At 37.0% G+C, this 25079-nt stretch overlaps 1 protein-coding gene across 6 annotated transcripts; it reads right to left on the bottom strand.

The window, feature by feature from the left end:
- Positions 1-1956: 1956 nt before the first annotated feature.
- Positions 1957-24610, bottom strand: LOC110372338 (delta-sarcoglycan). Of its 6 annotated transcripts, none has more exons than XM_021328963.3 (7): positions 24480-24610; positions 22845-23360; positions 4399-4624; positions 3954-4143; positions 3635-3827; positions 3144-3267; positions 1957-2977 (listed from the first exon to the last, which is right to left on the bottom strand). In XM_021328963.3, the coding sequence occupies exons 2-7, from the start codon at positions 22928-22930 to the stop codon at positions 2783-2785; spliced, it is 1014 nt and encodes a 337-aa protein (XP_021184638.1). In that variant the 5' UTR covers positions 22931-23360; positions 24480-24610; the 3' UTR covers positions 1957-2782. The 6 variants fall into 6 exon arrangements, with proteins under 6 accessions (XP_021184638.1, XP_049697008.1, XP_049697014.1 ...); XM_049841051.2 differs by having other exon boundaries at positions 22845-23373; positions 24480-24600; XM_049841057.2 differs by having other exon boundaries at positions 22845-22967; positions 24480-24599.
- Positions 24611-25079: the final 469 nt, after the last annotated feature.

Here is a 25079-nt window from a genome sequence, read left to right as displayed (position 1 = left end):
TTATAAGAATATCTTGCTGAACTAAATACCACAAAGAGTGCAGCTGAATGGTAATTTCTTAGTGCACAGTTACAAAGATAGTGCTATGCTATCTTAACATAGCAATGTTTCGTGTATTTGTGATTATTACTTTTTATATAAGAGGTGTTTGTTTTTTATTTAGTGAGTTATTTAAATGATGAAAGATTTAAATGTTAAAAGAATTATGTATTTTATAATCTATATTTCATACCAAATTATTCGAATAGGAATTATGTTAAAGTATTTATATCTCAAGTCGGTAAATTAATCAAGAAGATAGGTAGTTTAGAAGGTAAACAGATGTTTTCTTAATAATATTATTGAAGCTTATTTTAGAAACTAAAACATGAAAAGTCCTCTTGTAAACCTAGATATATTTTCTGTTTACGACAGTGTAATCTGTCGAGCTACAATAAAAGTGCATAGAATCTCTGAAGCTCTGTTTGCGAAATCTGCCTTCAAAACCGAATTAAATGATGAAAGTTTCGCAGTTGTTCCAAGTTCGCTCTATAATAAAATTACCTGTGTCAGTTTGCCGGTAGAATTCAATTAATAAGTTTTTGAATATTTCATACTTTTACGTAATAGAGATGTCTTTAATAGTAGTTAACGTCTTAGCTTTTGTAAGGCTGGTTTCTTTGAGTAAGTTAAAAAGGCAAGAATGGAAAGTAGGTAATAAGACTTTCGTGCGTGTTTCCTTGTATCTTTTATATCCTCGAAACATTCTTGTTTGTTCATGTCTTGTTTTTCTCCGATATTGTTGATGACACACAAACTCAGTTTATAGGAACTTTTTCTTTGTGTATAACTGGCAAATGCGAGGATACTGCGAATTTCAACGGTTGCAGGTATGCGTCAAATTGCTCACAGGGGTCGTAGCGTACAAATGCAACAGATACTCATTTGTTTTCTATGAATTTGTATTGTACTATGCTAGTACTGAGCCTATCAATTCAGATGCTACCTGTAATTTCTACGATTTGTTCGAAATTGAGTTTGTTGGTAGGCAATAGATATTGTCAACAGTTAAATCAGTCTATTCCGTGTGTGTGTGATGGATTTAAAGGTCTTACTTATTGAAGTTAAACAAAAAATAAAGTCACATCGACATAATATGCGTATTTACTTAAGTAATTACATATATTTACAACAATATCAACAAATGTTTACGTCTAATATACATTTTCCTATGCGTAACAGATTAGCTATACATCATATAAATCTCTACACGAAGTCTATACATAATTGATTACTACAAGTATTGCGTATAATTGTTTATAATAATGTTCCCTATGACACGTCGACCCGTCAACTTACCCTTTTAGCCGAAAAATAAGACTTTATTACAATTGTAAACACACATTTCATTCTCATGAAGAAGTTCGTGACTTTCTCTGAATATTGTATACATTTCTTTAGAAAAGAATAAACCTTTTAGTGGTTTTACATCAAGGGAAGTCAACTATACGAATAGTGATAAATTAACGAGAACATTTTCACATGAAAATATAGAATTAGACTATTCAATAAAATATAGATAAGCGGAAAACGCTAAACAAATAACCAATTGTTTCGTTAACAAACTTCTATAAACAAAATTAACATTAACATTTCAAATATTACGTAAAACAAATTGATTTGTGAGTTCGCAAATACGTTCGGCAAACATCAGAAGTGGTGAACGTTAAAATCAGATGAAACTTTATTCAACACGCATAACAAAATATGAATTGAAGTTCGATCAGCCAATCGTTATTCTAAACGCGATCCAAAAGGCACTAGGTTTTATTATTATAATAGATTTGAATTGATACGTTTCCGAAAGTCGTTGTAGTTGTAATTCATGAGTTTAAAGTTATAGTAATAAGCTGAAAACTAAATACACATTTATACATAAACAAGTGAAGATTTCACATTAAATGTTACAAAATTTGTAAGCCTCGCTATTTGAACCATGAACGTGATACACAAACTTCGAAGAAATATCTGTAGCGATTGGCTACACAAACACATAATTATTCTGGTGCATACAGTGGGTGAAGCACAAGCCACGCCACCAATTTATGGCAATCTCTGTAAAGGGACTGCTTATACACCCACACATATAAATCAAGTATAACTCACTAACATGGGGCTCAAACATTACACCTATTTATAATTCGTTCTACGTTACAGTTATTTGACATCGTTGTTACCTAATATTATATTAAAACTCTTTGAGGGGATTATGTCCATCAAACATGTAAGATTCACGTGTTTCGTTAGTAACAATAACATTATTTCGAAGCAATTAACACAAGTTGTCACAGTTTATAACGATAAGCACAACCGGCTGAGACTTTACAAACCCATCGAGCGCATATTAAATGGACTTCAAATTGCAATCAGGTGATTAAAAATTAACAACTTGTCTAGCAATTTTTTTGAGTTGAGATAACGTGTTATTGGTTTATTGCTATCATGAGTTGTGTCATCATAAATATTTATCTAGCATTTCATTTTCATATCATATTTATCTAGCAATCGAAAACAAGCTGTGTCACGATTACAATTCAAAGTCCTTCGGCTTGATTCCTACATCCGTACCTATATCATGTAAATCCACTCATAGCTATAAAGTCTTGGAACACAACGTTGCCACATCAACTATAAACTAAGATCGTACAGACTTCTTAACATACATAGCGCATGTAAACCCGCGAAAGTAATACATAACAAGCGTCAATGAACAACAATGTCACAGGATCACAATATAAATTCATCATCGGCATATAAGGCTCTCTTCCCGAGCTGCGCAGACGCCGTGCGGCGGCGCGAGGAACAGCTTGCCGTTCGCGCATGCGCACAGCTGGTAAATGTTCTGGTGGTGGGGGTCGTGCGTGTGCGCCGCTGACGGGGGCAGCGGTAACGCCGATTTTAACTTTGGCATAAATATACTTGGTGCGTCGAGACGAATCTGGAAAAAAGATTGATATGACAAGAGTTCCTAATAACAGAGAGAAAAAATTTACGAACGTCTACAAATCTTAAGATCTTAAATTGGCAAGAAAAGGGCACTCATTTCCAAAACAATCGACTCTTTAATTTGTGCTTCCTATTTATATGGATGAAGGGGTTCTCACAGCGCCGGCGACGGATCTGATGCGGAAGGTGGTGAGGCAGCTGGCGCTGATGTCGCCGGCTCGTGACTCCAGCGCTATGTTCTGTGCCGCGTGCATCTCTAGCGAACGCGTCGGTGACTCCAGCCTGAGGACAATAAGTGAGCAGTCAAGTATTTGCTTGTTATGTATTAGAAAAAAAATGCAATTTTGGCGGCTTCTAAGGTGAGAAGCCTATGGTCTTGTCGATCTCATAGTTTTCATTATTACTGATACCTATTCAATTAAAGATCTCACATACGAAAATTAATTAAATATTCCTAAACAAGTTCTTCAATAAACGCCAAGCTCCAATAAGTCTAGAACTTGTGGTAAAGGCATGCTTCTATCGGACAACAAACTTCAGTAGGTGCGTTTGACATAACTGTATGTTCAAACTAACGAGTTCAAACTTCGTCTGCGACGAGGACAAAGCTCGTAAATTTGGTAAAGTACAAACACACAAATATACTTACACCAATGGTTTTGAAGGGGGGGCTTTGACTAGGGGTGTCTGCGCGGCGGCTTGTACGGTGACGCCGGCGGGGCTGACCACGGTCAGCGTGTCGGCGCCCACTGTCACCGAGTCCTGCCCCGCACCCAGCAGCAGTGCCCCCCGAGCGTCGCGCACCTCTAGCCGAGCAACATTCAGCTCTAAACGATCGTGACCTACAACATTTTGCGATATTAAAGCTAACAAACAAATGAAAACCATGTAGCTAGTTATTCCTTTGTAAAGTTTTCTAATGCAGCTAGCTTTGCCTGCAAAGAAGCAAAGGTAAAATTAGAACTCACCTAGATATAATCTACTCTGTAGCATTCCGTGCGAGTCTCTAGTAGAAACGGTAAAATTTCGAGAAGCTTCCATGTAAATTGGATATCCTCGACGTGACTTGATGGTGGACGCGAACAGAGAGTCCAACATTAGAGCTTGTCCCAATAGTTGTAAGCCTCCGGGCACGATGCGAAGTTGGCCCATTCCCTCCTAAAAATAGCTTAATTGATTAGTCATTGAAGACTAGCTAGTCTGATAAATGCTTTGGATAAAAGTCTTTATAAAATTCTTCCATTAGCAAAATATTAAGTCATAAATAACTACAAAATTATTATAGTGTCATATTTATTTACATCGTTTCAGAAAAATATGAACGGACATCAAACGAATTCAGCACTGATTTTGTTTTTGGAAACATTTTTCATCGAAAATTTATATTGTTTTGTAGAGGCAATAAAAACTTACCGAATTAAAATCCAGCACTTTAAGTACCCACAGCGTGAGCGCGAGATTGATGATCATCATGAGCATTAACGCAGTAACCAGAATGTAGAGGCATTTCTTCCTCCAGCCGTAGATGCCCACTTTGAACTGGCTGTTGTAGCTGTTCCTGATCGAGTCGGCCTTTGTGTCCCGACTCGTATTGTTGTGCAGGATCGGCTCGGGAGTGATTTTGTCAGCGTACGGTATTCTGCAAGAAAACTCCTTAGTTAAAACAATGCGCTATTGAAGGGAAAACGTAAATAACTGCCTGGAATTGATTGTCCGTTCTGCTGCCGATGTTAAAAAATTGTTTCATGGTATTTACTGTCAACTATTTTTTAATCTATTTCCTTCCTGTGTCATATAAGAAACTGATATTTTGCGATGATATATTTTACCAGTAAAACGAAAATAAATTTTCAACATCATGCGATTTATCGCGGAATAGTGCAGCACACGTATATATTGCACATATTATCATTATTAATTAATTCCTCCACACTATTAAATAAAAAACTAAAATTAATGTGCAACACAAACGTATAACAAACAAAGACATGAGATAACGAACCTTTTTATGGTAAAACTCCGGCTTGCTTGTTTATTAAAGTAAACCTGTGACTTTGTTTAAAACGAACGCGGCAAATATTGCTCTAAATATTTGGACATGAAAGGTAGCTTCATTGGTTCGGTTTTACATTCTGAATATTTCTGAATCAGGGTTGGAAGTCGTGGGCAGTCGCAGAGGGAACAAATATGCCGACGGCATGCCTTCAGCGCGTATTGGCGCCATTAAAAACGTCTGTTTTACTTCGACAGCAAATAAAATGCAGTTTTATTTTTGCATTCGCTTTATTGTTTTGTTTTAAAAACAAGGCTTTTATGGCCCGAAATAAACATTGCATATCGCATTCGTGTATGACATACTTAATCCGGCGATCGTAAATTCTTAATACCTACTATTTTACAATCGACGTTTGCCTAGTTGAAGGTGGTAATCATGTAAATATGATGTAGTATATTTCCTGACGTGTTTTTATTGTCAACATTTCAAACCAAAAATAGAGTACTTTTAATAAAATGCTTTGTTTCAAATGGCCTGATAATTCACACTAGCTGTAAGGATAGGTTATTCACACTCTTCTATTCTTTTTTATAAGGTCGGCCTACCGAGCGTTACCACAGTACAATGTACATAAAAGAAACGCACATCAGACTTTTCGTTTTTTTGTTTAAGATGGCTAAAATCGCTTGGGTCTGTGAAATCATAATAATACTGTTTTCTTCAACGAACTAATTGCCTAACATTTAAGAAAATAAAAATATCCATGTGTTCCAAAAATAGATAAAAATACCATAATAGAATGTTAAAAAGCAAAGTGGCTGTTGTATCAGATGTCTCCTAATGGCTTGGCACTTTCTGTTACGCCGCACCGTCAGCGTAGATATTACATTTTCTTTTACAGCTTAAAGCGAAACACAAAAATGTATGCAGGTGTATATATGTTATGGACCATGTGATTAATTCGGGCATTATTTATAATGCCCGAGCATTATGAATAATGTCTAGCTTTATCGGGCCAAGTGATTAATAACTATCTTAACTTCATTATTTATCACATTGCACGGGCATTATTATATTGCTACATGATAGTTGGGCAATTTGATAATAAAGCTATATTTTTAAATATTTTATGCGGTGCGAGGGTGGCAGTTGTTCTAATAAATAAATCCTGTTCCTTGCTACATATTTTATGATTATTGTTTTAAATTATATGTTCTATTTTAATGGGAAATTATAAGTCTAGCCACAAAATGATTAATTGGACAATTTTCATCTAATTTACTAACTCGGCCTCGTTTTTCTTGATCTCATTTTTCTTGGCTCGTTTTTTTATGGTAGAATTTAATTTGGATTCAAAACATTGTATTAAAAACTGAACTTAGTGACGAAAACGAATCGCTGCAAAACCGACTTCACGTAGTCTTGTCTGCCCTACCCCTAGAGTGCAATTCAAAACCGCGTAGGCACGGAGGGGCGAGGCGGCCTGCGAGCAGAGGCGCAGGTAGTTGAAGCGCTCGCCGCCGCGGCTGAGGCTGGCCGGCTCAGCCGGCCAGCAAGCCGAAGCTGCGGTGGTGAGCGTGAAAACCATCTGCGACGATAAGCTCGCATGGGACCGCCGGAGCCCCGCAGCGCCGGAGCCGTGACAGAAGCCATGCTTGCTGCATGTTGCATGCTTACTTCTATGCTCTGTCAATTGATATGGGATGTGTTATATTTAGTTTATTTTAAGTTAAATGTCAATAACAATAAAAAAAATGAAATTAAATATGTTTGTATTACTTTGCCTAAAAGGTCACGGGCAATATGTATAGTGCCCGGTCAATTTGATTATTTGAATAATTATTATCAAATCGCACTCTCATATTGGGCATTATTCATAATGACCGGGCATTGTGTATACTGCCCAATTTATCACTTGGTCCATAACATATACATGAGTAACGTCTCCACGAGGTGTGATATTTAACCGATATTAGCAAACTAATTATAATGCAGTGTTAGCAGGTGCAAGAGATTTGGTGCACGGAGCAGTTACGCCATTAACAAAATAAACAGTTTAACCTCGCGCGAGTATATTGAACAGTATCATACCTCCTCACTCGCGGAGTTCGTCAACACCAGTTATGTAAACTAGATCGAGTGTGCACTTTTCAAACGCAATACCAATCAGATTTTTATACCAAAGCAAACTAGAATAATAACGAGAACAGCGTTCAACACAACAGTTAAATGAATTAATAGATATTGTTTGGCCAATATATACTATTACAGCGGACCATATTTCTATGCGACGCATACAAAAGCACCCCATCCGATATTCGTGAACTGGCCACCGTCAGCGAGCGAGGGTCATAAATTTACAAGGATTCGAGCACGACAGGGCAATGCACACTGAAAAATTCTAGTAAGCTCCCTCGGAGGATGTAAGGGATATATTTACAAGTGCATCACGGGAAGGAACGGAGGGGATTACCCTCCTGTGTCTCGGCGCGGCCGGCGACGATCACGACGGAGTACCTGTGTGATAGCTTCGTCTTCCGGACCCATCATACAGTCTACGTTAAAATAAGAATAACTCTATTACCGCTGGGCAGTATTTTATGAACGTTTTACTTATTAAATTAAGTTATTTCCAAAAAGGCTGAAAAGATGGCAATTAGCTAAAGAAAACTTAACATTGTTATCAAGCAGGTCAGCTACTTTAAGTGAAATCAAAATCTAGCAGTGTAATGTACACTGGCTGCTCACTGATATAAAGCGGATTCTGGCAGTCAGCCAAGAAAACTCTCAAAAGAAGAAGACATCATAATATTACAATACAAAATAACAAACCTAAAATAACTGAGAGTTTTAAAAAGTATATAATGCTAGGTTCATTCTATTAGGGTTTGTCTGTCGTTGCATTTTATAACAGTGTCGGAGAGACAATGTTATTTATAATGTGAAATGTACTTAACAGAAAATGCATTCTCACTGCAAACTTGAGTGAGTTGACACGCAGAGTGCTCTGACCACATGGGATTCCGATCCGGGCGAGTTCCTTCTGTGTGTTTATATTTTGTTAATTCTGTTTGTTGTGTTACGAAATGTGATTATTGTTATTTTTGGTTTGAATACTCGGAGTGTGAATAAACTTAAATATTTGAAGATATTAAACCAGCCTTAGGTACCATATTCAATTATGTTATTGTAGATCGTTTGAGCGTCAAAAAATATAAAAGTGTGATCATAAGTTTAACTTTGTGGCGAAAGTTCGTTTAGAATTTTGGCTACCTTCGCTTGAAATAAAAAAAAAGTTAAAGTATTTTGATTCCAAGTTGTCTAGCTACAAGTATGTATCAATATATGTATGCACGTAACATCATGTTGCAAATAAGTATAGGTATAATAGCATGGTATTAAAACATGTTACACAATAGTTAACTATTAATCTCACTATATATAGCATTTGATATTAACATTAAAATGCTGGAACACAATACCAAATATTTTACTTTTCAGATAGAAAAATGCTAGTTTTTTTGTCAGCTAACAATATTCATAGAAAACCAAAAGCTCAGTGATCCAGTAAGTACGTTATATACCTATTTGCAACATGATGTTACGTGCATAATACTCGAACTTTTGACTGTTATAATAAATAATCCCCCACCATTTTTCACAACAAAAAATAAAACAGAAACGATCATCACAAATTGATGCAATTTTTGTAAATCCGCACATTTTTTTGGTAAGACTCGGGAAAATAAAAAGGTGAAATCTGTGCGAGGAGGTTCGTGCACTTTATCTCCCGGTCCAGTCTCCCAACACGTTTGGAGGGTTTACGCGGCATTAGAAACCAATTACACGAATAATACCTACTGCCTGCCCCCACCGCCAGTACTTTTTACTTTAGATCAACGTTAAAACACCGCACGATCATATTATACAAGACAGAATTATACCAACACTCTTACTTGTAATTTCTCATTTACTTCATGGTAGGCACTATAACAGGTAAATAATGCTAATACTGATTAATGCAGTGTTCCGCTTACGATTAGTTAACGTTACGATGTGTCGGGTATGTTATATTATTGCATTAAATACATAATAGAGATAAAAGGTAGAAATGGGGTGGAATCTAATAAATTCTCAGTGCGGAAGCGTAAACGATGTACGCAGAGACGGGCACGTAGCATCGCCTCGTAGCGGCGCTCCGTAGCCTCGTAGCTCGTAGCCGTGCTCGTAGCCGGAGGGGTGGCCACCGCAAATGAGCCATATTAATCATCCCCCATCACGGCAGCTCGACTTTTGAGCTTCCTCTGTTGCCAGATTCTCCATAATAAGGCAAGTTTTCCTCCTCCCAACAATAAATGGAGATAATGAAATAGTACTTAAGGAAACTGAGGAATGTGATCATGTGCATTCTGAAATGCTTAACTATCATAATAGATATTATGAGAGGTCACGCATGCCATTTCATCTCTATAATAATTGATGTAAATGTAAATACAGCCATTAAAAGATTTTTGATCAAAATAGTTGTTAAATATAAAAATGTTTTCGTTTTGAATGGAAACTAAATATGCAAAAGGTTATAACAGTCGGTTATTTGAAAGCACCTATATATATCGTGCGATCTAGTTTTAGTTCGTGAACATAGATGTCGAATATTTTATGGACTTGTACGACTAAAATTAGTTTATATGACTGTAACATAAAATAGTTAAGCATGGTTTAGTTATAGAATTCAAATATATTAAGGTAATTTAAGCAAAGTAATAACCATAGAAACTTTAATAAAATTGACAACGTCCCGTACATCTTTTCCTCAGTAGGGTAATATTTTTTCTTCTGTCAGAGTTTTGAACATTTCGGTAACTCACAAAAGTTTTACACTCTTAGCATATAAGCGTATCAGTTTCACCTGTCATATAAATAGCAATATAGCTTTTTCCTTTTAATGACTCCAGGTTTAAACTTCATAAAACAAGCCGGCCGCAGGTTGCACAAAGGCACATTTCACTTTGGCTTTTCACATTCGAATGCAGTAATAATGGCGTAAAGCCTCTCCTTATGAAACCGAGAATATATCCTATTATTTAAAGAGATTGATCCCACCAAATATAAATTCGTAACGTAGAGGAGCGGTTCTTTTCAAAATTTTGATGAACAAATGTCAAAATGTACAAAAAATAGGACTATGTTTAGCTATACATATGTACGAAATGATTTGTGAGATTCGAGGCCTGAACCTCTAAAGATAGGGACGCGTTTAGACGTATATATTCTTGAGGCTAAAGAGGTTATTTTTTAAACGGCGCCCTTGAGCGGGTCAGACGAGGGTTTGAAGTTTCGCATGCGAGAGTCGACTTAACTTTACTACTGATACACATGTAATGTAACGAGTACTACGATTTGTTTAACAATAGCAGTAAACAGTTGTTTGCGCGTTGTGACAGATCCTGTGTATATGAAATGACTGGTATTTTATAGAAGCGCGAGGTGGGATAGTTTAGCGGCGTGTGCTAATTGAGCGTTTCAGCACGCGCCGCGCTCGGGTCCGCGGCCGCCGCACATTCGTTAGCAATATTCCGCTAACGAACCAAACTAATGGCTATTAAGTTGAATAACGTAGCACTTTGCGCCACGAATACCGTACACACTCACTGACAGATGTTTCGAGAATCATACACGCCCGGCCTTTTCACAAACTACATTTTTCACAACCTTTTTGCATGTCATCCGTATTGGCAAAATATACCATTCAGTGAGGACGAATATTTCACTGCGTATACCTTTGTCATTTCAGGGGCAGCGGAGCAATGCGCCGGAATATGCAATTCATCTTGCAGTTCACACGAAGCTAAATTTACGGCAGCTCGCTACAGGAATGGTTTCAAACTGCTTCTGACTTCCACGAAAAATCAACGTAACACCCGCAATTGCACATTTACTATTCATTCGCGGTTCTATTCATCGTTACAATTTGCTATTATAAAGATGAAATTGGTGATATTGAATACATATTATAATCAAAATCAATGAACCACTTCAACTGCGTGTCACCTTTTGACTATTTATTTTATATATTTATTAGCTTCTAAAAAATAAAACCTAACCCATCCGAAAACCCCTTTACATTTTCTGTAAGGAAGTCAGGTTTAATTCATTGAAAGAAGTCAGTGAATGTTTTCCCTTAACATTGAAGTGAGCGCGGCGGGTGTAGGCCGCGGCGGCTTGGAAATAAGAAAATCCGCAGCACTCAGGCTGTCACCCCACTGTAAGCTGTGTAAGCTCACACGATGGGAGACCTATAAATTAACTTTTCAATTTGCCAATGACGCATCGCTAAGACTCGGAACCGAGCACCCTTTGATAATATAATTTGGAGATGGTCGCTTTTCTGCTACGCCAGATATTTTAACCGAAACGTGCAAAACGCTATTAATAATTTAACTCCACTAAATACATCAATAATAACGCTAACTACTGGAACAATTTGCACAGAAATCAAACGCTAGTACATCAGCGCTATTACGTATTTAAATGATCAAATTATGTTTAGTTGTGTACATTTCATAAATACAGAGGATGTTTAGCGTGGAGGGCCGACGCCGGCGGTTGGTTGCATGCAGCAAAATGCAGCGTAGCGCTCCATTATGTGGGTCATAAATCAAGTGCATTGAAATCTCCTTCCTCCTTCGTGTCGGTGAGCCATCGCCGAGCGACGGATATTTGAACCAATGCACCGCCGAACCGACAGCGCTACGCCGCTACGCCGTAGCTGTTTGTAGCTACGTGGCTACGACGAAACTACGCGCCCTATCTACGCTGCATCTTAAACTTTGCGCGCCCAATATTGGCTGGACTGTAAAAGTTTCTTGCCCTGGAGTAGTGTTGATATCAAAATGTTTGTTTTTCTTTATCTGTCCTTGTTTCTCACTTAAATTAAAACTTTAACATATGCTAATAGGCCTAAACCAACTAAAATTAACAACAAAGTTAATAAATACATACTAACCACACACATATCAGCACTATTCTATAGCCATCTTATATAAGTGCATATTGTTTTATTTAGACAAGAATGTCGGCAACTACAACAAAGTTATGTGACATTGTACGGGGGCACAATGGGTCGGACGGCCGCCACCTCGCGCTCCGAGGACACCCATTCACTCACTGCTACTCAATGGCTTTTGCATGTTGCATTCTGTGGCGCATTCTCCCGAACTCGCGAACGCTCTCATATTTCTATCGGCGCCGCCAAATTGTGGCCTATTGACTGTGGAGGTCGGGTGTTAATCTGCATACATTATCGTGCATTACTTATATGTTTTACGACTGTCACATGGCTTGGAATAGAAGTCAGTTCTAGAACAATGTTCTAGTAGTGTCTTTAGTTTTCGCTTTAATTAATACAAGTGCTATATTTTCTCATTCACACTCGTAATTTCACAAAAACTCTCTGCTTTTCATGACCTTAAGTTTGTAAGTCCAATAAACACATTTCACTATATTCCTTAAATTCTGTTAACCCCGACGACCAGTATCCCTATTTCTTCTCTTCCAAATCTCATTCAACCGTGCAACATTTTTGCAGCAACAAGCGCCTGACAGCCAGCATCGTTTCACAGCATCAGCACCGAGCACAACGCGATGGGTGCATCGAATAGGCACCGCGTGTCATGTATGGGGTAATACCTTCTCCGGGAGACATGTCGCCCGGCTCAGCGAAACGTCAAAGGGAAATTGAAAATTAATTTATGCCTTAAACCTCATACCAGCTCGGAGATTGTAAATCACCGGCTTGCCACTCTTCGTGAACTGCTTCGTGTTATATGCGTTAATGGGATATATGAAGTACCTACGTATTTCTAAAACATAACACTACATACACCTATAGTTCCAACAATGCACCACAATTATTTTCGTACATTCAACATCTGCCTGCCTTTTCACAACTATGTCGGGGTCGGCTTCCAGTTTTCCCGGATACAGCTGAGTAGGCAACAGTGTTTTTTGAATTATTTATTATAGAGTTATTAGTATTAAAAATACAATTTTGTTTGTATTATTTTTGTATAAATTTAACAAGTGGTCACCTATAGGCCATATTTTTACCACTGCAAAAGTTTAAAATAAAATATCGCACGGCACATTGTAGCGATCATATATTTTAAGCAGCTGTGCATTTTACGTGAGAGCGCTTTGAAGCTCAATTTATTAAATATACTAGCCCACTACATAATACTTTACGTACACTGATACTTTACGTCGTAAAAGGAATATTTACTATCAAAAGTATATTAATTCATTTAAATGATGCATGTAGATTTTGCAATAAATTCAAAAGATTTTGGTAAAATTCACTATATTTTTTACGTGGGTAGTCGACTAGAAAGTGTGCTAATAAAAGAATCCCGTGTAATTTAGGACCTTAAGTCAGTTATTGCAAATACACTACTCATTATATTGAAATCACACACATAAAAGGCCAATCAACCATCAATTGAACGAGCACATCGGCATCATAGAACATTAAGCCCCCACTCCACTTACTACACGCCATTGAAACATTTGACGAACGCACAGCCTCGCTCGTCCTCAAACAGTCGTCTGCGTACATGTAATGCGAGCCGGAACGCACTCGTGGGACAACTCCAAAAAGAGTCGTAAATACTCCCGACGCCGCTCACTTATAAATTAGGATCATAAAGCAGTTGCCGAACTTTGTTGGCGGCACGACGATCATAAAACAACGCTTACTCGGCGGGATCGGCGCTGCTCATGCATCGCTACTGATCTTTCAATTCTTTGGATTATAATACTGAGCAGACACATTAATTTTTAATGGCTGAGTTTGAGTTAATCGTTAAAACACGTTAAAATCGTTAAGACAGAAAGGAAGAGAAGTTGCAATTTCAGTTAAAGAGAACTATTTAAAAAAAAAATTGATCAGTGTTTTTGAAGAATAATTTTTAAGTTGTAAGGTCCAGTTTATGCATTTTATTTATGTCTATCTTTTAAATATGGTTTTCAACTAGACATGGACAGTCCCTCACGTTACAAATAGAAATTGATAAATTCTTTCACTCTCAAATTATAACCAATTTTCCTATGCAGTTACCGGATTGGCCGGAACACTTCAGTTATATGGAAGGTGCGACCCTTGCGTCAATGGGTTATTGTGGTATTAAGTAATTGAGCTCAGGGAATTTATGATTTTGTGGTGCCTATAAAAATACCATTCCGCCTCTATTAATTCTTTAAAAACTTTTAAATATAGGTACACGTAAATCGGTTTAGGTATCATTGATCAAATCTAGATAATGCAGCAAAAAATACTCCTATATTATCATAAACGGAAGTTTTCAAGAAAAGATTTAAGAACGGTAATTTACGAGAAACATTAATCAAAACAGCACCTCGAATATCCATAAAAGATCCTTGGCCTAAAGTGTGAAACCGAAACGTTGTATTAATTAACATAATTAGTAGATTCATTGTGAAATACTGCAGCGAGCCAATACGTAACATCATTACACACTGAATGAAATGAATCATTAAGTCTGTCAGCATTCCATCAATTAGCATTTCATGGATTGTAAAATTGAATTATATTCATATTAACAGGTGACCACAATTTTATAATTAGTTTACCCAAAACTTCGCTTTCAATGCGTTTTAGCTGGTAAATTGATAAATTGAGCACGCTAACATTGTGGAATATTCGAAACATTTTGTGGACACTATATTTAGTGATTACTTTGAAAAGCTTTGTATTGATTTATAAAACCAAATAGGCACACCATGTTACAAACAATGCCCACTAAAGTACATATATTTTAAGGAATGGTCCGTCCTTTTTACTAACACGGAGGGAGATAAGATAAAATAAGAAATTCCAGAAAATATATACATACTTATAACATTTGCACAGCAATGTTTTGAATATCAAAGTTAACCTTTAAATATGTTATGGCCTTTGATAAAAATACGTCAAATTTTCGTAGCAATTCCAACGTTTATAGAAAGCCTTCGATTTCTGTAAAAGTGTTTGTGGTCAATTTTGTGCTCGTAGCAAAATATATTTTTTATTTTATCTAGTGCACCACGCACGTTTGCCAACAGGCGAACGAATTTGAGAACTCAGTTTTTTGGTTCATCACAAAGCAGAAGAATATTTCACATACTATTCATGCCGATGTTAGAGTACCTATGCTCTGTTATACCTCTGGATAACTCACAGTTACTCAGTAAGGCAACGATTTTTTTTATGAAATATTTTTTTTCGTTAATATATTTTAGTAGAACAAGTTGTAGCCAAAAATACAACAGCCTAAATAAAAATGTAAAAGAAGCTTTTCACATACTCGTAATATCATAACATGTACCACCATGCCAGCAAGCGGTCCCAATCCCACTATTGTAAATAAACTTATCAGTTTATTCAGCGGCGGCAGATGTGGAAGTTTAACTGATCATTTCGAGATCGCGAAATCGCTTGGAAGTAATTCGCGAAGGCGAGTTCCCCGCAGACGCTTTACTTACAAGCACTTGAAGTTAGTTGGGACCAAGTTGGCCGGCTTTCCACTCATACACTCCGTAACGACAACTTACTCACTTTTGCTCACTCGAGGTTCTACGTTCGCGGATATCAAGGGTTTTAAAATTTGTGTCTGCTTTATTTTGTGTTTTTGTTAATTTCTTTGTTTAATTTTTAATGAAATATTAGAATACAGCGATTCTTGTCATGGTACGGCTGCCTGGCTGGTTAGTTTTTATATTTTTTCTCCCAACAAACATTATGAATGTTGTTTTTCTATCTACCTACATGTAAAATAAAGTCTGTGAACTGATTTGGCTGAAAATTGTTGATGAGGTAGCTTAAAGGATACTTTTATCCTCATCTGGGTAAATAAGTTGTTTCTTCGGTACGTGGTTGAAACCGCGGGCTAGAAGTTTTCCTATAAAAGGTTATCGATATCATGTAGTCTCCTTTTGAAATATTTAAAAAACCCTTTTAGAGCTGAATTTGTTCAAATTGGAACTTATCTTCTCATTATCACTAATATAAAGAACCACAAAAATTATATTTCTATGCACGTATGCAGCTGTACCTTCACAAGCCGCATTCCTCCAAGAGTAACGTGGGTGTAAATAATTCAGTCGATGCGAAGCCTGCTCTCCGGGGCTTTGCTCCGAATACCAACATCTGATCTGTGATTGCGCACGATAAATCTATTCCTCTCAGCACACCGATTGTTGTTTATCCCCCGTAAATATTCTATTGCAAATAAATATATTCACATCTCATTTAGAGGGCATAACATTTGTTTGGTTGGATGCAAAGTTTGGTTAAAATTTTCACGTATAAAAGTCAAAAGAGAATGGAAGGCGACAATAATGTCTAGGTATGGAATGTTCGGGCCGTGGCTGCGCGGGCAAACAAGCCAAAGCCGTGCGACTACGTGACACGCAATACAAATCGCAGCGACTGCGCTGCACGCTAAACTCGCGCTACGGTTCACACCTATTCAATTGTTATTTTGACAATTATACCATATGCGATCGGTATGTGACAAATATTTTAGCATTAGCATTTGTAACATACCGATATGTGGCGTTTTATGTTGTCTAATTCCGAAAACAATGCCCAAATGATCATGATGTGGTCACATACCATTATCACGCGGTTCAAATTTTCAATAGGAATTTGTTTGGTGTCGATTAGCTATAACTTGGTGGTAATAACATATCTACATTATGTTGTAATTTATTACAACAATGTTAGTATAAAAGCGTATAAGTATTATCATTTTGACAAACATTGGACTAACAATTAAAGTTGTTCTAAAACTTTTGTCATCCTCTTTACGAAAGGTTTTAATAAAAACTAAGCACTCTAACACTTTTTATTTTTAACGTACAATAATATACATAAGGCTATTTAAATATTTTCACTACATTAAACTAAGGAATATAATAATGCGTTGCAATTTGCAATCTTTTGTGGAGTTCGATTCGAGTAATCAAATAAACCGCTACTGAAATGATTTCGTGATTCCAAATATTTTAATTGACAAACAGAAATGCCGGGAAAATAGCGCTTAAATTGTGCTTGCATTTGCGGGATGTTAATTCAATGAATAAACATCACGTCAGAACAACATCAAAATCCACTTCCTACTAGCTATGGCGATGCCTCACTTGCCATGCAATTCAATTAAGCTCACTTTTTATGCAGACAGAATACACGTTGGCGCGTCAATCTGAAAGTCAATAACGCTATTATTGCCACCATAATCATTCCGTGGTATAATGTGACTATGTTACATCATTCCCATTACCACGTCTATTGTCCCACCAAGAAAATTCATTATACCGGGATCCATAACATCTAAAGCACAGTTTGCGTGACTTTACATAATTATCGCGTTTACTTGGATACTATACAGTCAGATTTCATAAAACAAATTGTTGGTTTTACTAAAACTTTCCTTCAATAGTATATTAGTTGAAAATTGATCTGTAATGTAGTTCGAAATTTTTGATCGTTAACCTAATTTAGTCGATCGACCGCGGTATACACACGCATGAACAAGTACACGCTCGTAATTGACTCGGCGCTGTAAGAGGCTTCAGTGAGTCTGTACCTACAAGCGTTTGTTTCAACGGAACATAAAATTTACATGTACATAAGTTATTTGCGCCGGAGGTGCGTCGGCTCGTAAATCTCGCGACAAGGGGATTTCTGTTTGTGAAGTTTCTTTTTTATTTCCACTTTATCTGTGTAACGCAAAGGACTGTGAATACTCAGGCGCAACTCTAAACCCGCTCAACTTCAATAAATCAATTTGTGCACTTACCCGTACTTATAATGTTCTCAGAGAGTTCGGCACGTGTCGAGACCGACTCTGAATATGTTACACTTTCATCGCATAAAGATGTGTGCGTAATTTTATATTTTTATTTCACAGAGCACTTATGAAAGCTCTTGCTTTAACTACTTTTCTTTCTCGCGAATAGTTATTTTGAATGTGTTATATCTGTGAAACATATTTCAACTCCAGTAAATTTTGTCGTTTCAAAATAATTATCTATCCACTGAATTCGTGAAATGTTTAGCTGTCTTTGTCATTCCCCCATACCCTATTTAAGCCTTTTAAGAATCACTTAAATGCTGCGGAGCCTTTTCAACCAAAATAAAATAACCAGTCGAAACGGTTTGTCCGGTTCGTCGTGTTCATTTTGCATCACAAAGTTAGATGTGTTTGTCGTTCTATTTTAAACGCGATAACGCCAACTTTCCAGTCCTCGAAATGTGAATACCTTGTTGCGAAAATGTGACTAACGGAAACTGTGTACAAGTAACTCGACTGTCCTTCGGTGGCTCACAGTGCTCACACCGCGCGCTCCCCTGTCCCCCGCCGCGCCAGCTCGCGCCACATACTAGCGCGCCGCCCGGCGCCGCCCGTGCACCGGCCACCGGCGGCACTCGGCACATTCAGATCTCTTTATTATTATAACAAACAACGTTATTCACTTCTTACTACACGTTTTTATGATACTTACACATTATACGCATTACACAAAGGAAAGTTGCCAACATACAAGTTAACGCCTGCGGTATTTGAATTTACATGCACAACAATAGCATAACGAATGCTTTCTGAGGTTGACAAGATTTATGGCGACCAAAATTATTTTCCGTGTGGGTGCATCTAAATATATAAAACTCAAAGGTGACTGACTGACTTAGTGATCTATCAACGCACAGCTGAAACCACTGGACGGATCGGGCTGAAATTTGGCATGCAGGTAGATGTTATGACGTAGGCATCCGCTAAGAAAGGATTTTGATCAATTCTACCCCCAAGGGGATAAAATAGGGGATGAAAGTTTGTATGAAACTTTGTCAATTTTAAACCGATCGGACTGAGACTTTGCATGCATAAAGCTACTATGGCGTAGGCAACCCTTAAGAAAGGATTTTGATACATGTACATGTACAAATGACAGCTTTGTCAGACTCAAAGCATATATACCTTGATTTTAGCTGTTTCCTGTGAGAATTACTTACGCACCATACGTAATAATTTTCCAAATTGGCTGACTAGATCCAGAGATATTCACAACATCACAAACTTTACTTCTTTTGTTTAGATAAATGGTCGCATCCACAACACAACCTTGATCATTGAATCTATGCGACTGCTAAGTGCTAATCCTAATTATACTGTCACGTGAAAGAATGCACCTACGGGATAAGTAGTATTTTGACGATTCTATATTGCCCACGCAGACAAAGTTGCGGGCAACAGCTAGTTTGTTAACTAAGAGTCTGGGCTTGTTTTTGCCATTGCACCTAAAACAATACATACATATTTACTTTAAATTGAATAACTGATTCAAAATACCTAATGGTTATTGCAATACTTGATCTAAAATTATCATTTTTTTGGTTCATTTATTTCTGACACTTAAGCAAATATTAGACATTTCAATTTAGTTATATTGGTCATGTGATGACCTTAGTCTGCCGTGGCCATGGATGCTGTATAGGAACGAAAGATTAAATAATCGTCGAGATTAAAAAATATTAATAACGGGTGATTTTTTAAGAGGTATAGGATTTGATTTTCAAAAAAAACACAGAAAAATTGAAAAATTTGATAAAATCTTTATTGGAATCAGTAGAACGATCAATATAATTTAATGTTTGAAGATGATTTCATGCAAATACTGGCCGCGGCTCCGGTTTAGATGCCCCATTCGCAAGGCTCAATTTCGGCACTCTCTCCAACATATCAGACGGTATATTACGAATAAATGCTTCAATATTGGCTCCCAGTGCGTCAATCGTTACTGGCTCTACAAGAAATGGTCCAAAGGCGTTGGATCACACGATCTAGGCGGCCAACTGACGGGCCCAAAACGTGAGATAAACTGTTCACCGAAGGCTGCTCTCAATTAGGCCATGGTTTCGCGTGCCGTGTGGCATGTGGCACCGTCTTGTTGATACCACATGTCAGGCATGTTCAATTCTTCCATTTTGAGCAAAAAAAGTCGCCAATCATCACACGGTAGCGCTCGCCATTCACAGTAACGTTTCGGCCATTGTCGTCTTTGATAGTAAAATTCAATAATTTGCAAGCGTTGTTCGTTCGTAAGTCGATTCATGGTTAAATTATAGACCATACTGAACAAGTTTGACAATGACACAAGACACGATTCACGCGTGATCTGCCAAAAACAGTGTTCCCAAAAAGATACCAGCTAAAAAATCACCCTTTATAACCGCGATAAAATCCGTAAAATTCTGTAAAATATTTAAAATCCACTAGGGAAGCCACAAAATCTTATATCTAGCCCAATTCTCTATAATATCACAGAAACAGGGTACCAGTAGGTACCTATATTAAAGTCAGGAATTGGGTTTCGGTCTAGTTTTCCTAGAACATGGAAACATAACCCACTCCTGCATAATAGAATTCATATTTATCAAAATATGTTCTCATTGCTGGATTTCAGGATTAGGAACAAAACTTATTTCCATCTAAACTGTATTTACGCCTAACTCCGAGTCAATTACTTTCTCAATTGATTCAGCTATTTTGGCGTAAATACTTGCGCATTTATGTATTATATTAAACTATAAATGAGAATATTATCATTTTTTTAAATAATAGCACAAGAAAGGAAATTAAAGGGTAATAAATAATTTTCTTAAAACAGGCAGAATTTAAAATTAAGATGGATATCATACACATCCACTTGGAACATATACCTTGGAATGTATTACATAAAGATTTCAATGGAGAATTTTATCATCCGAATATTAATTTACGGTACACAGAAGTAAAATAAATCAAATTAACTTTTCGCTCCCGAAGGAACAGAACAAGGTGTAAGAAAATATATTGCCCACAAGCTGCCCAGCGTCATGGGCCATTCGATGACGTCAACTGCTTTATTTCACGAAAAACATAAGATGATAAGAAAATACCTCTACAAACCTCTATACATACATACGTCTTTAAGAATGTGTTTTTGATTTTTCCGTCAATAATGTTTATCAAAGATCATTGAAAACTAAGCACAGAAAAATGCAACGGTGGGCATGACCACTGCACATCATAAAAGAGCTACTAGTGAATTTAAATATTTCTACAAAAGTTCAGTCGGTCCTATTTCCTTACCGACCGCGGCCACAAACTTTATACACTTAATTTATATGAAAATTTCTTTGGTTACGACTTTAACATATGATTCGTTAAAATGTAAAGGCGTAGAAGAACGAGGTATAAACCTTATTTTAAAACTTTAATAAACTTCTATGATGTAACTTATCTGCTAATTCCGCCGCTTAAAGTGTAAACCTGACACTTTTAAGGAAAAAGACATTAAACATAATTTCGCATATTTTCCCAAAGTTATGCCTTCGTGAGCTGAATAAAAATTGTAAAACTGAACCATAAACATTACACAATGTTATTTTGAAAGAGTCAAGCTAAATTAACAGGAACAAAAGTAGGAAGGGCGAAAGTTAACTTTCAGTTGAAATTAATGAAGATTACAAAATTCACGGCCATTGAGTTCCCCGCCTCGTCGAACCTTTGACTCTAAGTTGCTTGTTAGACTAAATTGAGAGAAATAATAGGACTCATTTGTTTGGTTTAAAGGTTTCCAGTCGCACCCGGCGGGCGACGGAAGTTATTATTTCACCGCAATCCCAACGGCCAATAAAATAATTGTCGTGTTATTAAATTGCGAATTAATAAAACGTCAATATGTTTTATAATATCGATTTAATATAAGAAATGTCATATCAAAAATCATAAACTTTTACCGAGTTAATATTTAGGGGCCACTAGGCAACTATGTGAGGCGTGTGCTGTTTGTGAACATGAGATGAAGGCTGTATTGTGTACGAAACATGCATGTATTCAACACTTGGTTTAGAAGCTGAATTTAACGACTGGTATTACGTTTTGGCCTTTTTACGGAAGTTGTTTAAAATTATACGGATATAACAATAGTTTTTGGCAAAAATTGCCTTCATTATACATATGTAGGTACATACATAAGTAAATTAAAAGTTTAGCTGATGAGCAAAAATTTTTCAAAGCGTTGCTGGTTGAAAATCATTGTAAAAAAATGCGATCAATTTCATACACAATATGATTCCTAATTTTTGAGTTTAAAAAATGCTACTTTTTAAATATACATTTTTATCGAAAACAGATTTGTATCAAAGTGATAACAAATTATGCTGCTGGCTATTCCATGAAATAATAACGAAAAAAAACATTTATTACTAATCGCACAAACATAAAATGAGTAGGTACATAGTTAAACAAAATTTAAAACTGCGATTCTTGGCTAAGGACTTTTTACTTATTCATATTTACAAATACCATTAACTAACTTTTCCATCAGATTATAATAAAATATACCTACACTCAAGCAACCAAAATTAATGTAAGAAAGTTAATAGTCAGTTAAATTGTGGAAAAAGTACTTGTACAAGTATAGTTTGTACTGTAGAGTACTGTGTTGGGAGCATTGGGTATATTTTTACCACTTTACTGATTATTATATTTCTACATAAAAAAAGTCTGTTTTTAATTAGTTTTTTACAATACCAAAAAAAAGTAACCATTCAGTTTTTAAATCCTTATCTTTTAATTTTTACTTCATTATAGGAAGCCTTTAAGATTTCGACAAAACTCTACCTTGTAAAAAGCTCTGATTCGTGTAGAAGAACCTTAAAGGATTTCACCCCCGTTTTAACAAGGTCGTCAGAAAAAATCCAGTGAAAAGTGTACAAAGGCTGAAGTTCAAAGCAGACACGTAAAAAGAGCATACTCACTTTCGTCCTTTATGGTCGGTGTAGACAATGTGGTTCCTCGCGGCGGGCGCCTGGCGAGCCCGGCCCAGCGGCTGCGCCTCCATCATCCACGGGCCGGGCGGCGCGCGTCACCAGCACTGCGGCCTGCCATGCAGAAACAAATCTGTGCTCCCAGCCTTGCCACACACAGCCGCGAACGCCCCCAAACTGTCTGAGTGTTCAGTTAGAGACCGCTTCGGTGAATTACTCCCCGGCCACGTTTAACAAGTTCGGATGGCCGGCTTGTTAGAGCTCGCTGCTCTCCACCGACATTGTATACACAGTTTCGACTTCTTAGCTGTGAAAGTTTCACCCGCTCTGTTGATTTTGTTTGTTAACATTGTCCTGTTCAAGAACTGTTCTAGATTTATCTCCTTTGTGTTTGCTCACTTTGTAAAATCAAGCGCAGCATGGACAGTTCGTTTTGTTTCGGTTTTCGTCTGTTATGTATTTACTGTCCAAACTTTGCTTTAAGTTTTATTACGTTAAATTGTTCATCTGTTACAAAAATCTAGTTAAGAAAGTGGTCTTTTTTATTTGTTTGTATTTTTAACAAAAAGTTAAAAATTAAAAGAGTATGACACATACTCCACTTGTCTTACAATTAACTACAAAGAATAAAGCCGACTTATACTGAAAAGTAATAGATACTTTAGAACGTATCTCAAAGGTACAATAGACTACATCTCAAGACAACAGTTGACAATCTTGTGGCAGATTATGTAACCATTACCCAGATGTATATTGGAGGACAATGTACCTGTATACAAGGGAGTATATAAAACTGTTTACATAAGCACTTATTTATCTTCTACGGGTAGGCGGAGCTTGGGATCGAGGCGGGCTTATTTGGAATCGACAAGGAGGTGGAGTGGAGGCATCTACTTGTTTATCAATACCTTCTGTGCTTAGTTATATTGTGGGGAACAATAGCAAAAATTGCGGAAGAATTATTATGTATATCAGGGGATCTAGAATATTAATTAAGTCACAAAAAAATGCCTATAAATTATTACGTAAATTAAGAACCTGCTCACTAATAGGAATAGATACTTTAAGATCCAAATATTTCCTAAAGGTTAAAGGTTTTCTCGTTTCATAAATTATATTTCGCAAGACAGTGTACAAATGGGCTTTAATTAACTGGGGAATGTCGGCGAAACAGCAAATATGCCAGGATCGGCCGGCCACCCCGCGCCCGCCGCCCGGCCACGCTAACTACGATTTACATTCCCTCTTATTTATTTACAAGATACAGCAACACAATTTAATTTAATTTACAGACTGGGGTTATTTTATTCCGTAACAGGAGGAATTGCAATATTAATCAATATGCAAATAGATACATGTCTACAGTTCGTATTAGTTAGCTAAAGTTTTAAGGAAACGTAACTTAGATAGAACTATCGAATGTTGAAAATTTAGATAAAGTTTGAACAAATTAAATTCTAAATACTCACTACTATTTATTCCACCAATATCTAAATCGGACTTAGCCCTAGGTGGGAAATAGTAACAAAGTTCACTGTAATGCCATTTAATAAATGCATAACTTTGTATTGTAGTGGTAAATATTTCGGTAAAGATTTTTAAGCATGTTGGAATACATTTACTAACCACAAGTGTAAAATGACAATAGAATTGAATCTACATTCTCCCGCGTTACGAACTAAGTTACGCTCGCGGCGCGGATCCGGGCAGAGTGCTCAGTGCACTCACCTTCAAGGCTCACAGCCGACTGAACGCTGTACTCTTTACTCTAAAACATTATCCTTCCAACTGAAACGCGAACAACCAAATACTAACCATGGCACGCACAAAATAAAGTCCAGTTTCCTTTTCACCACATCCCTGAAGCCTTTCCCGACGATGGAGTGAGAATTCGGGAGAATACGTCACGAAAATCTAATTCTTCGTACGCGAACATAATGACGGCTTTAGAACTGAAGATGACGGGAGCATCAAAATTTCGCGAGATGACGAGTCTGCGGAGTAGAAACCTTTATGTTTAAGATCTGAGGGTTCATATTGCAGGTAATGTGCCCGCCAGAGAGGCGGTCGTAAGGTTTCGAGGGGTGGCGCGTAAAACAGGCGCATGCGTAAATCTCTTGAATTATTTCTCAAACTCTGTACTAAGTTGGACTGATTAGTGTTTGAGTAGCAAGTAAAAAATATTATCAACAGATTGAGCTGATCAATTATGTATTACATTTTCGG

The sequence above is a fragment of the Helicoverpa armigera genome, chromosome 10, assembly GCF_030705265.1.
Source record: "Helicoverpa armigera isolate CAAS_96S chromosome 10, ASM3070526v1, whole genome shotgun sequence".
NCBI classification, from domain to species: Eukaryota; Metazoa; Arthropoda; class Insecta; order Lepidoptera; family Noctuidae; genus Helicoverpa; species Helicoverpa armigera.
The sequence above is the reverse complement of the archived record's forward strand: the minus strand, read 5'-3'. Positions and strand labels throughout refer to the sequence as shown.

Coding starts and splice junctions, on each gene's coding strand:
- LOC110372338 (XM_021328963.3), bottom strand. CDS start 22,930: ATGATGGAGGCGCAGCCGCTGGGCCGGGCTCGCCAGGCGCCCGCCGCG. Junction 3,828..3,953: donor ACAGAGTAGATTATATCTAG/GTGAGTTCTAAT, acceptor AAAATGTTGTAG/GTCACGATCGTTTAGAGCTG. Junction 3,268..3,634: donor CCCCCTTCAAAACCATTGGT/GTAAGTATATTT, acceptor TATTGTCCTCAG/GCTGGAGTCACCGACGCGTT.